This window comes from Callospermophilus lateralis, chromosome 3 (genome assembly GCF_048772815.1).
Source record: "Callospermophilus lateralis isolate mCalLat2 chromosome 3, mCalLat2.hap1, whole genome shotgun sequence".
Taxonomy (NCBI): Eukaryota; Metazoa; Chordata; class Mammalia; order Rodentia; family Sciuridae; genus Callospermophilus; species Callospermophilus lateralis.
The window spans coordinates 186,676,265-186,690,511 of NC_135307.1; the positions used below are offsets into that span (position 1 = coordinate 186,676,265).

Below are 14,247 nucleotides of genomic sequence, written 5' to 3' on the forward strand. Positions count from 1 at the left end.
CGAGTTATAGGTGGATGAACTCAAGGAAACCCTGCTTAAGAATGCAGGACAGCCGGCGCTAAGAGGGGTGGAGGCCAGGCCACGGCGGACGGAGCGGGGTTGTTTCTTTAAACATGAGCTGTTAAAAAGCCAAAGTGAACCCCCCTGGTGCTGATCTGGTCTTGAGAGATTTCTTTGACTCCTGGCCCGTCTGGGGGACTCCAGGCAGAGTTAATTCCAGATGTGGATGGGCCAGGGCCCTATGGAGACATTGTTCTTGTGGCCTTGACCCCTCTTGCCTGACTTTGGGGCATCCTAGCTTCGGAGGTCAAGAGTCCTCGAGAAGCCGGGCGCAGTGGTGCACGCCGATAATCCCAGAGGCTCAGGAGGCTGAAGCAAGAGGATTGAGTGTTCAAGGCCAGCCGCAGCAACTTAGTAAGATTCTGTCTCAATTTAAATAAATAAATAGAAATTAGGGTGTAGCTCAGCGGTCAAGTGCACCTGGGTTCAATCCCCAGCATCAGAAGAAGCAGAAAAAAGATTCCAGATTCTCAGTCAGCCTGACTTGGGTTCAAGTTCTGCACTGTGGCTCCAAGTTGTGTGTCCATGGGGGCAGCACTCCGCCTTCCCAGCTGTCCCCTGTTAGGTAGGCTTTGTCTTCACCTGATGCTTCTTTCTCCCCTTGGAACTTGTACCCCACCCCAGACCTGACACTAAATGCGATTTCCAATGATCTCGTCGTTGTCCCAGCCCAGAGACTGAGGTCGGTGCCCAGGCTCTGACTCAGGCTGTCAGCAGAGGACGGGACACGGGGATCACTTCCTCCACTGGATGATCCCATCCCCTCCTGGTGTCCCCTTCCTCCTGCCGGGCTTCTCCTGTGCAGTCTCTCCATACGCCCCCACCTCTTTGTGGAAGAAAGGGCCCCTGGGCCCAGCTTGTTCAGCCACACGCTGTCCCCAGGCAAGCTCATCGCCTCTCCTTTCAACCCCTCGTGCTGGCCCCGCCTGCTGCCCTCGCTGGCATTTGACGCTCCTCTGAGCTCCGCACGTGCGCTGAGCCCAGAGGTTGGCTTTGAACGCAGGTGGCTGGCCTGAGCCTCCCCAGGCCAAGCATCTCTCTTTGGCTGGGTCCATAGCCACACTCAGACTGGGACCTTTGGCCACCTGCCTGGCTGCTCCCCTTGGGTGTCAAGTAGGGACTCCAGACAATGTCCCCTAACCCAACGTCTTCCCTCTCCACTGCCCAGCCCTGCCTTGCTTTCCCCCGCCATGGCAAACGAGCGGCCTTCCTTTCTCGGGTTCAGAGGGAGCGTCTTGTCTCTGGTCGCCACATCCTTCGGCACGTCCCGTGAGGTTCCTTTTCAAGACACCCAGAACCTGCCCTTCTCTGCTTGGGACGTCATGTTCTAGTTGAGATGTTTCCATTGGGGAAACTGGGTGAAGGGTACGTGGGACTTCCTGCGGATTTTCCCCAACTTTCAGTGAATCTATACTTCTTTAAAAACAAAGAGTTGAAATAAATTCCAGATACGGGTTTGAAAAATGAACCTGGAGAATCCGACCATTTCTTACGGAGCACTCAGCGCCCAGGCTGGGCCTGCTTCACTTCTGTCTGGTGGTTCCTCCACCTCTTCTCTTCCCTCTGCTCCGGTCCTTCATCTCTGAAGTCCAGTCCCCAGGGACAGACCGAGGTGATCTTGTAAGAAGCGGTGTCTCCCACTCAGGCAGTGCCCCGGTGGCCTCCCTGGGCTGCGGGAACACAGTTCCACAGACTGGGTGGCTCAGAACAGCCAGTTCTGGCTTTGTTCTCTCGCTGCCTGGAAGACCCACGTCCGTCACCGGGGTGTCTGCAGGGGGATTCCTTCCCAGGCTCCAGGGAGGGATGCCTCCGTGCCTCCCTGCTGAAGGTGCTCCCGGCAACCCCAGTGTCTGGGCCCATCTCCCTCCCTGGTGCCTGTGCCTCTGCCTTCACCTGGCCTTCCCAGGAGGACAGCCTGTTGGATCAAGGCCCATGTGGCCTAGTTTGGCCTTTTCTTGAATTACATCTTAAACATCCTATTTCCAAATCGTCCTCTCCTGAGGCTCTGGTGAGACCACTGCTGGACCCAGTGGACAGTCAAGGCAAAAGCTTGCTGCTGCCCACAGGACCGACGCCATCGGGGCTCCTGCTGCCCCTGCCCACTACCCCCCCTCTCCTCTGCAGCCCTCACCCGTGGCCCTCTGCCCCCCTCCAGACAGCTGCCTCTGGGCTCCCTCTGTCTGGAAGGGTCTCCTCCTCATGGTCCTCAGCTCTCTGCTCCAGTGGTCCCTCTGCAGTCGTTAGGGCTGTTGGCAGCTGTGCCCACCCTCCTTGGCACAGAACAGGAATGGCCCCCTCCAAATTAGGTTGACGATGTGACCCACTTTGGCCATGGAACTGTGAGTGGGACCCTCTGCCAACTGCAGCCTGCCCCCCCCCCGCCCGTTTTCCTCCACACCTACCAATCCCACTCAGTACCCAGGGTGTCCCTCGGCCGCCCCTCCCCCTTGCAAAGTCGGGGAGTGGGGACTTTTCTCTTTTGCTTGTAGCTGCTTCCAGTCTGCTAGGTCAGATCCTGGCCTGGGGTTGGCTGAGGCCAGGACTGGCGGGTGGCAGAACCATGGATGAAGGGCAGGGGAAATGATGTCTGCAGCACGAAGCTGCCCTGTCCCTCCCGGAACCCACCGTCTGTGCATCTGGCTGCTTCCTCCCTAGGGCAGAGCGTTAACCCCAAGCTGGCGGGCCTGATCGGGCGGCACGGGCCCCAGCACAAGCAGCCCTTCATGGTGGCCTTCTTCAAGGCCACCGAAGTCCACCTCCGCAGCATCCGGTCTACTGGGGGCAAGCAGCGCAGCCAGAACCGCTCCAAGACGCCCAAGAACCAGGAGGCTCTGAGGATGGCCAGTGTGGCAGGTACGTCCAGGGTGGGTCTGCACAGGTACCTGAGGACCCCAGGGCCCCGCAGAGCCCCGGAACAAGAACCACTCCAGATCAGTGTGGGAGCTCCACAGGTGGCTCTGGAGCAGACACAGCTGGAAGCAGACCCACATCCCTGCCTGCCCAGAGCCTACCAGCTTGATTATTAATAAAGCTAATAAATCAACTTAGAAATACAAATGGAAAAGCATTAGCATAGCATGATGCAGATTGTGCAGATTTGTACTTAGAGAAAACAGTGGCCACACTGACGCCTGCGAAGGGGAGTTAGGAAGACAGGCAGCGGGCATGGGTCGGGGGGAAACGGAGGGAGCTGTTGGCTGTATCTTTCACTTATTTCCTAAAATGAAAAATATTGAGAACTTGTGACTAATTTGATTCCTTGAAAAAAAAATATGGGTGGAAAGTGTTTTTGTATATTATTTGGCATACTTTTAGGTTTGTTTGAAATGTTTCATTACTATAAGAAAAAAATTAAAAATAGAGACACCCAGAAGCTCCGGAGGCTAAGACAGGAGAATCGTGAGTTCAAAGCCAGCCTCAGCAAAAGCGAAATGCTAAGCAACTCAGTGAGACCCTGTCTCTAAATAAAATATAAAATAGGGGTGGGGATGTGACTCAGAGGTCAAGTGCCCCTGAGTTCAATCCCCACCACCCCCTCCCCCAAGTAGAGGTAATATCTTCACTGAAAGAAATCCAAAGATTAATGAAAGTACTAAATGTAAGGCATCCCCAAAGGACATTTCTAGGGGTGGCAGCATTCAGATCCTCACTATAGAGCGGGACAGTTTTTAGCACATGAGGTTTTATAGTTCTTGAGGCTCTGAGACTCCAAGGCTTCCTATTTTACAGAGAGATAAACTGGGGCTCAGTTTAAGTTAAGTAACTTGTCCAAAGGCACGGAGTAAGTGGCACCCCTGGGATTTGAGCCCCAGGAGCAGGCTGGCTGTCCATTACACTGGAACCACGTCCCTGTTTAGAATTGCCTGGAGATATCTGCCTGTCCTAGATGAGCTTTGGTGTCCCCAGTAGTCCTCTTGAGAGGTTTTGACACATGCATGGCCTGCACTTGTCTGGGGCTTTGGGAACATGGCTGGCTGCACATGGTCCCTTTCCCCACAGGCTGACTGGACAGTTGGACACTGATGGTGTCTGGTGGCGTAGGTTGCTGGAACCCAGGATGGTACATCTTGATTTAGGAGCCAGAATCGCCTTCCGAGCCCTATGGTCACCTGTGGCCACCCCCACCCTCACCCATCTCATGCTCCCCTGCACGTGGAGCGGTCCCTGTGCTGGTAGGAGACGCACCTTTATTTTCTCCCAGACTGAAAGGAAAATGTCAATTAACATCTCTAGCAGACGGTTTCCCAGGGACTATGGTGGTGGCCACCCAGATCCTTGGAGCCCAGGTTATGGCTGAAAAAAAAAAACACAAAAAAAAACCTCTAAGCCCCCCTTCCAGGTGACCTGAGCCAGGGAGAGCAGGTGACCTCTAGCTGGAGAAGGTGGTAATGGACTCTCCCCAGAACCCCCAGAAAGAAGGCAGCCCATGACACTTAGACTTCAGCTGGCGGCTGTGCTGGACTTAACTCCTGAGCTGCCAGATGGGCAGTTAGCGTGACCTGGAGCTGCCCTGTGTGGTGGTGTGCACCAGGGCAGTGGGCAGGAGCTTGCTGCTGTCCACATAGCTTTCTCCTCTGTTGATGGGCTGCGTGTCCCCCTGAGCTCAGCTCCCAGAGCTGGGACCCTGGTGGCTGCCAGGAACAGTCTGAGGCACAAACCTGCCCTGGTCAGCAGCTGTGGCAGCTGGGGCCTCTGAACAGACTCCCAGGTCTGGACTGGTCCATGGAATCACCCAGAAAATTGGGGTGTTTAGAGGTCTCATGGCGAGGCGGCAGCAGAGGCCCCCAACCCACCTCCCATTGCCAGCGGCCCCTTCCGCCTCACCCAGCCCATCCTAAAACATGTTCATTTTACTTTCCCAGGGAGAGGTAGCCTGCTGGGCTGAGTGGCACTTTTGAGAGCAGGACTTCCCGACCCCAGGTGGGCTTCAGTGGCCAGGTGGCTCAGAGTGTGTGCAGGGTTCTGCTTGGACTCCATTCATGCCCCTTTTTAGGTTTCTTGAAAGGGTCTGTGATTTGCTAAATCAAAGATCACCTGATCTGTTCCTTCACATCAGGGGCTCCTCTGAGCTGGGCCTTAGGGCTGGGGCTCCGTGGGGAAGCTCAGCAGGGGCTGCCCCCAGGAGCTAATCTGGGCCGGGCAGGAGGCGGGCATCATTATCACCCTATATGAGGAGAGGCCTAGGATGGGGGACAGTGACGTGGGACTCCAGCCCATGCCAGGGGCAGGCAAGGCTTCCCCTGGGAAGTGAGCAGGGGGCGCTGAATGTGGCCAGGCTGTCCCCAGGGTTTGGCCAGGCAGTGGGACCTGCAGCTGCAGGGCCTGTGGCAGAGCTCCCTGGCATGCTTGAGGCCGTGTGGCTGGGGCAGGTGAGGGGCACGTGTGGATCCCTGCCCAGCAAGCTGCAGCTCAGGTTTGAAATTCAACCCAAGAACATGGAGTGGTTTCTCAGAGCTCCACGCTGTGTGCAGTGGGGTGGGAGATGGTTCTGGCTGCTCTGAGGATGGCGAATGGGGTGGGACCCAGGGCTTCAGCCGGAGCCTGGGGGCTTGGCCGAGGCTTTTGCATCCTAGCAGGCTGGAGGTGCTGGCACGTTCCACCGCAGCAGGCTCTGTCCTGGAGCCCTATCAGAGGTGCCTCTGGAATGAGGGGCCAGGAAAGAGGCCTCGAGGTCCTGGCCTCCCACACCCGATTCTCCATCAGATCCTCACCGAGTGTCCAGGGACGGGGCCCTCACTCCCCATGGGGCAGCTACTCCACCTGCCACCTCCCTCCTTCCTGTGGATTTCAACTCCCTGGCCTTGTTAAAGCTCTTCTAAACACGGCCTGGAAGCTTAATTTAAAAAAACAAATCCCAGGTCTGGGCCCCACCCCAGACTTCATAAGCCAGTGCCCGCCCGTGCATGGGCGTGCGTGCCCTGTGTCTTGGAGGTGTGCCCGTCTCACGTGATGTGACAGGAACCCTGCTATGGGGCCACACAAGCTGAATCCTCTCTCGCACGCAGCCCTGGTGTGTGGGTTGGGGACACAGGCTGCAGCCTGCCGCCTGCCATGGAGCTGCTTGCCTGTGAGCCACCCCCAGGGCCCAACGGCTCTTCAGATGGCGTGCTTGGGTGGAGGACCTGGGCCCTCGCCCCACTGGAGCCCAATGCCCTGATGATTAGCCGTCTCCACCAGATGACCTGTGGGGGCAGCAGCTGGGTCTGAGCACTGGTCAGACGTGCTGGCTGCTTGGGCAGGGCCTCCTGGAGGTGGAGGCCGCCGGGGCAAGTGGCATGTGCTGCCTCCCGCTCTGCTGTGTGGGCAAGTGGGGCAGGACTGGAGGCCCAGGGCCTGGGAGCCTTGCTTGGCTCTTCTGCTACGAAGTCCCAGTGAGACACAGGAGTTCCAGCCACTTTCTCTGGGGCCATTCGGGATCCCAAGAGACCAGAAGTGCAGAGCAGGTGTCTAGGGTCCCTGATGGTAGTGCTAGTGTCCACCCCGACAGCATGTCCATAACCCCGCTGTTGGGCCTTTGCTTTCAGATGTGGTTGGGGAAGTGGCACTTGGACCTACAGACCCCTCCTCTGCTCCTGGCTGACAATGTTGATCTACCCTGGTGCTGAGCCCTCACGTCAGCTCAGGGTCTTCCTTTACTCTGGACATCATGGACTTGGCAATGTCCCTGGCCCGAGCTGACGTGCTCAGACCTCTTTCTCGTTTGGGGCACTTTAGGCAGGCTCCCTGGCCTGTAGGATGCTCCTCGGCCTGTAGGATGCTCCCCACCTTCTGCCTCCCCCTAGGCAAGAGCGAGGAGGCTGTGGGTGGAGGGAGCTTCCTGGGACCCCGCATTGCCACAGCGAGGGTGCCGACGGAGATTTCTGGGCAGCCAGGGGAAGCTGCCTTTCCAGCTCCCTGGGCCCTTCTCTAGGATGCCTGGAGCTCGCCCTTTGTGCTTTAGTGACAGCCTGGCCCCGACCCACTTCTCACTAACCTAGTATTCCTGTGGGCGGTGGAGAGCGGGTGTTGGGGGTGGTTCCTGCTTCATCAGACACTCTCGTGGTGTGTCACTGGTTTGAGGGCCACAGCCGTGATAGTCAGTGTTAAAAGGTGTGCCTGTGTGCAGTTTTAAGTGTCCCTCGGGTGGGCTGGGAGCGACTCCTCTGTGTGAGAGCGCTGGAGAACTGCTGCGAACACTCAGGCAGCTGGCCTGGCGTGGAGGTGCCCACTGGAGCCAGTGGCTGGGAGAGCCCCCGCTGGCCTGCAGGGCTTGCTGTGGGTCTGGGCCTGCACCTCCAGGGCCCCCCCGGGGGGACTCAAGCAGACCACACTGTCCACAGTGAGATGAGCCTGTGCTGGCAGCACCAGTCAGGATGGACCACCTGCAAATTCAGAACCCCATGTCCCATGCACTGCCCACAGAACCAAGGAGAGGTTCTGATCCAGGAGCTCAGCAGTGGAATCGCGGCCCCAGCTCTAGCGCTCCCTGCCCTGCCATCTCAGCACCGCTTCATCTCAGGGCCCTGGCTACCCAGAGCCATCAGGGCCTCATTATTCTTTTGTTGCCAGGCAATAGGAGAAAGCAGGGCATCTTCCCCTGGGTCTTCCTTAGGATGGAGGGCCCTCTTTGCAGAACCCCCAGGCCCATGGTTTGAGCTGAGTTCCTTGCCCTTCCTGAACAGTGCCTGCCTCTGGTGGCAGGACGTGCTGGCGAGCTCGGGCCTGGGTCTCCCAACCAGTCACTGGGAAAGGGGAGGTTGCCATGAGGGGCCAGTACCAGATCTTTCAGGAGGGCCACACTGGGTCCATCAGAAAGGCGTGGGGACACAAGCACCTGAGTCCTATAACCTGGGTCAGGTAACGCAGCAAGCTCTCCCTGACCTCCTGGGCCTGCCCTCTCCCTCCTCTCAGACGTTCTCTGGGCCACCTTGCCCACTGGGACGCTCATTCTCTGGGCCACCTTGCCCACCGGGACGCTCAGCCCCGAGAGCATTAGAGGGGTGAGTGAGGCTGAGGCTTTGACCCTCCTTTACATGTGCAGTGTGGACTCGAGGCTTTGGAGATGCAGCAGGGAGACTAGAATACAGAGTAGGAACCAGACACAGGACGGAGGAACACGCACTGGAGCCTTCAGGCTGTGAGAAATGGCTAAGTGCAAAGGCCCCCGTAGGAACAGCCTGTGGCCGATGGTTCAGGGTCAGAGCCACCCAGGCCTTCCAGGCAAGGGCCGGAGGTGGACATTACTCTGGGTAGATAGAAAGGTGGAGGACGGACAGGTCATGGTTAAGGAGAAAGCATGCCCAGCCGCAGGTGGAAGTGGGCGTTCAGAGCGTGCGTGTGTGTGAGGCGTGTGCAGACTCTGCACCAGTCCCGAGTGCCTGGGCCTGACCTGAGGCTCACCAAAATACACTTCTGGAAAACCCCGGGGCACTGTGGCTGCTCCCGTGGGAACCGCAGTGGGGTGTGTGCTGGCCATCAATGGTTTGGCTTCTGTCATCTCTTCCTGGTGCTATGGGGGGACTCTGTTCCAGGTGTTTCTGCACACCTCTTGCCCCCCAGGTGGAAGAAAGTCTAGGGGTGCTCTGACCTCACTCCTAGGCCACACAGTTGAAGCAGACCCCTCTGAGCAGGGCTCTGCAGCCATTTCGGGGGGTATGTGTGGGGTTTGACCCCTCGTGGACCCCAGGCACATGCCAGCATTCCATCAGGGAAGCCAGTGTCCAGAGGGGCCCTGAAGGTGCTCTGGTTGAGCTGGTGAGGGAGAGGAAGGGCTGGGCACCTCCCCTGGCAGGGCCCTGTGCGGGCAGCGCCAGGCCAGATCTCCCAGCCGCCCTCCGGCTGGAGTGATCATGCTCCCGCTGCGTCACGCGGAGGGACGTGAGCGTGTGTGCTTTCCTCCCTGGGTGCTGCTCCTTCACCTCCTTGGCAACACAGAGAACAGCAGCAGTGACCAGAGGCAGGCCTGCAAGAAGCATGAGCTGTACGTGAGCTTCCGCGACCTGGGCTGGCAGGTAAGGGCCCCGCCGCGCTCCCTGGGGCAGAGCCCCTGTGTGCACAGGAGTCACGAACCTCATCTTGCCGCTCAGGCTCCAGGTGGCACGTGGCCCAACTAGGGAAGAGGCTGCGGGCCAGGGTCACGGGGACGACCCATGAAACCCCCAACAGAAATGTGAGCCTCAACCCAGATCCAGGAGCCCCAACACTGTGGACTCTGAGCCTCATGGCCCTCCTGCCCCTCATTCCCATCCTGTGACGTCTGTATCTCTGTCACATGGCAGGGCCCTGTGTTAGTGGGGGGGATCCCCTCTGCCCACCCCTCCCCCCCCCATGATTCCATGGGGCTGATCCCTCTGGAGCTACTGTGGGGAGGGGGGCAGGAATGAGGGTCCTGCAGGCCGGCAGGCGTCTACCACAAGTCCTGATGGTCACTCACCCAGCACCTCATGGACACTCGTGAGTGTCCACAGCCCCTGGGCCTGCTGTGGGTGCTGAGGTACAGCCAGGAACCTGTCCCATGGAGGTCAGTGCACTGACCCAAGATCACGGCGTAACTCACAATGTTGTTCAGCCCGTGGGGAGCTTGTAGTTCAATGGGAGAGTCCAGATTCTTCCATGGGGACTGTGCCCAGACACCCACAAGGCAAGGTCCATGCAGCCAGCCGGGCACCCTACTGTGAGTCTATCCTTGGGACCAGTGACAGCATCCATGTTCCAGGGAGTGCTGAGGCAGCATCCACACTCCAGGGGTCACGGCTGGAAGATTTTGTGCCCCCGAGAGTGAGTGAGGGGTGCATGGATTGCTGGACAGTGTTCCTGGGCTTGCAGACCCTGGAGGCCAGCGTGGGGTGTGCTGCTCACGGAGCTGTGCACACAGGTGGTGCACGCTGCTGGACTTCCCCCACAGCGCTGGAGGGTCACTGGCCTCTCCTCCAGGCGGGTACACCCAGGCATGGAGGCTTGGCTTACAGTAAACCTGTAATGTGTCATCACCTGGCAGGGATAGTCGGTTCCTGACTGGTCCCCAACACCAGAGTCCTCTCTGCTGTGCCACCTCCTGTCCAGGAGCACAGCCCTGGCTCTGCCTGCCCTCTGGTGACTCTACTTTTTTCTGCTGGAGCTACAGGCTGCTCTTGTTCCTCCTGCCTCTTCTGGACCCCCCTGTTTGGGGGTGTGGCAGAGCCCTGATCCCGTCTGGCCGTGGCCCACGGGAGGGGGGTGTCCACAGGGGAGGCAGGGCCCTGCTACTTAGGTTTTCTGTATGGTTCTGAAAGTGGCCAGCCACTCCCCAGCCACTGCCCTCTCCTGCAGGACTGGATCATCGCCCCTGAAGGCTACGCAGCCTACTACTGCGAGGGGGAGTGCGCCTTCCCTCTGAACTCCTACATGAACGCCACCAACCACGCCATCGTGCAGACACTGGTGGGTGCCGCCGGGTGCTGTCCAGGGGGTGGTCAGCTGGGGCTACAGGCTGCGGGACCTCAGGTCTTGCTGTGCTGCCTCCAAGCCAGAGCCTGAGACGCTGTCTGGTGGGCCCTTTGCTCCATAAAAAAGATACTAAGAATTATATTTTACGACTTCATTGGAGTAAAGATGATCATATGTCTGGATGTGAAGTTCCTTCCTTTGTTCTAACTTTAACAGTACAACAGGTTCACGAGCTCCCAAAATCCCAGGTGCTGGTTACCATGCCTAATCAAGAAGTGGGCCTGGGGCCGCCCATCCATCAGTCTGAACTGTGCTCTTGGGATCAGATGTCTGTGCTGTGTTGAGACAGTCTTGTCTGCAGGCTCTCTGCCCACCCCAGCATCTAGCCATCCCTGGGGAGGGGTCAGCTCGAGAGTATCAGGCCCCTTGATGAGCTAGAGTATGTAGATCCCGTGCCCAGAGCCAGGGGCGCTGCAGGGAATAACCTGGAGGGGGTCCTGGCCTCTGGCTTCGTTGTCTAGTGTGGAAAAGAGTTCAGTAAACAGATGGGGAGATTTCAGAGGGGAAGAGCGTACCAGGAAGAGGGCAAAGAGGATTGTGTGGTAGAGATCTAGGAAGCCCTGGGCTAGTTCAAGTTCATCCACAGGGTCACTGGGAAGATTCAACATGCTGATGAGGTCCAAGCTCGTAGCTCAGTGCCCAGCACACAGAGATGCTCAGGAGATGCCATTAGCACTACTCTACCCAAATTAGCAAGAGTGTTCGGAGTTAGGCACTTTGTTCTTTAGCTTGGAATCCCAGGTGCAAGGACCTCGTTATCTGGCTCCCTGCCACCAAGGCTGACTGGGCTTTCCCTGGCAGCTGATCATGCACCTGGCTGCAGGGCTGCTGGTGACCCGGAGCCCACCACCAGGGCTGCTCCCTCTGTCGGCTGCTGCTTGATCCTGGGCTTCATGCCTTGCTGCGACCTGCCTCTCTGCTCATCCTGGCCGGCGAGTTCAGTCCCGGAGAACAGCTCATCTGGTCCTTTCATCTGGTCCCTTGGGGGCAAGAGCCTTTTTTTTTTTTTTTTTTTAAGTATGTGTTTTCCAAAGCCCTTCCTTCCCTGGATTATAAACTCGAAAGCCTTTTTCGGGTTGAAGATCCTTAGCTGGAAGCGGAGCGGCCCTCCCCTGCTGGGCCTGGGCCTGGAGCGTCTTACTGCAGGGAAGGACTGCCTCCGGACCCTGGAGTGTGGGGGCATGTCCCCGTGCTGCCTTGAGCTCCTCTGTGCTCTTCCAGCCCTCCCTTCTTGGCCCATGGGACAGGGTCCTGTGGCCTCAGTCAGCGTCTCACCGGAGTTCTTGAGATGAGAAGGCGCTCTCGAGTGACAGTGAGGTGATGCCCTGTGGTCACGCTTAAATGAGGGTGGCGCCCGGTCCTCGGGGAGTCCTGGGGGATGCTCACAGAGGAATGGGCTGACGTCTGGGGTTTGCTTTGAAAATCATTCAGAGTGCAGGGTTGGGGAGGGAAAGATGGACAAGGGCCCATCCTCGAGGATGTAGGAAGCCATGTCAGGTCCGAGCCTGGAGGCTGTGGACAGAGGCCCAGGTTTCTGCATGTTGGCCTAGCGTACCTCCTGTACTTGTGATCTAGAACATTCTAGAATAGCTCCATCTCTGGTCTGTCTTGAGCACTGGCCACATCCTTTGACCTGCGGTCAGCTTGGGTTGAGTGGCAGCCTCTCCCTTCGCTTTGCCCCAGCTCCCACTCTCCCTGTGGCCTGCTCCGGGCTGACTTGGCTGGTTGGTGGCATCGTGTGGTCTCTGCGGGCATTTGGGGGTTTATTTTGCTCCTGTTCCAACCCATGCTCTGCCCAGGTCATGATGCCCACAAGCAGGAGAAAGCACTTTCAGTGGCAGGACACAGAATCCCTGGCCCCAGACGGCCCATCCTGCTCCTGGCATAGCAGCTGTGTCTGTGAGGATGCCCTGTGTTGTGGTCCCCTTATCTGCAACATGGGGACAGTCCCAGAGCCAAGGGAGTGTGTGTAATGTGCTTAGGTCAGGATCTTCTTGCTAATGTCATCTGGGTCATCTTGCCCAGTCAGTAGATGTCCCTTAGGGAGGGATGGGGGCCAGGCCCGCCCCTCACCACGGGCCATGTTGGGTGTGTTGCAGGTCCACTTCATCAACCCGGACACAGTGCCCAAGCCCTGCTGTGCCCCCACCCAGCTCAACGCCATCTCCGTCCTCTACTTCGATGACAGCTCCAACGTCATCCTGAAGAAATACAGAAACATGGTGGTCCGGGCCTGTGGCTGCCACTAGCCCCTCCTGGAAGCTGAGCCTCTGGGGCCACGTTTTTCTGGATCCGCTGTGTCACCCTGCCCAGTATCTCTCACCGCCTGCCTTGGTTAGCAGCCAACGGACCAGATGCCTCTTTTGAGACGTTCCCTTCCCCTCCCCAGTTGTAAAGGTATAAGAGTCTCAGGGTTGGAGTGCCAAGTGGCTGTGGATCAGTTTTGCCTCGGCAGCATCCTGTGGACAAGCTCCTACAAGCTGCTGCAGGCAAAACCTAACAGGAAAGAATCTCTACAAGGAAGATCTCACAGCCACAGTCATGGGCTGTGCCGTCCCCATGGTACTCTGACTCGTTGACTCTGGAGGCAACGAGGAGACCAGGAGACCATCCGCCAGGCCCCAAACAGGGAGGAAGGCATGGCCAGGGGTGGGCCCTTGTGGCTGAGCTGAAGGAAAACTGGTGGGAAGGTCCTGTAACAAATGTCACAATAAAGCCAATGAATGCAAACGGCTAGGACGTTACAGATATGTTTTCCTCAACAGTCTCTCCCCATTTCTTGATTTATTCTGATTTCACAGACGCTGTGGCCACTGGAGGGTGGGAAGTCCCCAGTTCCATTCCTGTTTCAGTCCGAGCCTGCAGGACCCCATGTTTACCCAGATCTGCCCAAATGCAGCTGGAGGGAAGGACCAGGTGCACCCGGAAGTGGCCATGTTGGCCCAAAGGAGAAGGTGTGCTGTGGCAGGGATGGACTTGGTGACTGGTTTCCCCTGTGAGGACGGAAGTAGGGCAGAACTTGGGCTGCACCCTGAGGTTGGGAAGCACAGAGGAGACGAGTCCGCCGGCCTGCGGGGAGCAGAGTGTGCTCCTCCCCTGAGTGGACCCGTGCTCCTCTCTGAAGCCGGGCCTGCGGGGCACTGTAGCTTCCTCTCTTCACTTGCTGACCCCTCTTAGAGGGCTCTGCAAACAGACTGTCTCCTTGAAGTACGCGAGAGGCACCTGGCGGGAGGGCTGAGAGGCGCAGGTGCGCTGGACTCCAGCCGCCAGCAGGAGGGTGACCTCCCGAGCATGTATCCTGCTGGGGTGACAGTTCTCACGTGGTTCTTGGTGCACACCCCCTTTGCCTTGGCCGATGGGTCCCCCAAGTGCTGTTCACTAGCTTCCAGCTGCAAATGCAAGGCCGTGGGGAGGGCGTTTCCTGCCCCTACAGGAAGGGGAGAGCTGTCCAGGCAGCACCCGCGGCCCTGCAGAGCCTAGGCCGGTGAAGAGCCCGGTCCTGTGCCTCCTGGAAACATCAGCTCTGCTTTTCTTTTTTCTTCTTCAGTAGCTTGGGCTGCAGCCTTTGCTGCCTGGTTGTTGGGGGAAGAGTGTTTTTGTTGCAATTTGCTTTGTTTAAAGGCAGAGCGGGGGCTTTTGTGTGACTCCCTCTTGGTTCTCGCTGTGGCTCCCGGCCTCTGGTGAGCATGGTGTACACGTCAACCTGTAAATAGCTGTGATGAG

At 58.1% G+C, this 14,247-nt stretch overlaps 1 protein-coding gene across 1 annotated transcript in view; it reads left to right on the forward strand.

Moving 5' to 3' along the window:
- The window catches only part of Bmp7 (bone morphogenetic protein 7), a 69,624-nt gene extending 56,095 nt beyond the window's left edge, over positions 1-13,529 (forward strand). The window contains exons 4-7 of the mRNA XM_076849148.1: positions 2,716-2,913; positions 8,974-9,050; positions 10,348-10,458; positions 12,624-13,529. Of these exons, the coding sequence (XP_076705263.1) occupies positions 2,716-2,913; positions 8,974-9,050; positions 10,348-10,458; positions 12,624-12,773 (536 nt within the window). The 3' untranslated portion in view covers positions 12,774-13,529. The remainder of the gene's footprint in view (positions 1-2,715; positions 2,914-8,973; positions 9,051-10,347; positions 10,459-12,623) is intronic.
- The last annotated feature ends 718 nt before the right edge of the window (positions 13,530-14,247 follow it).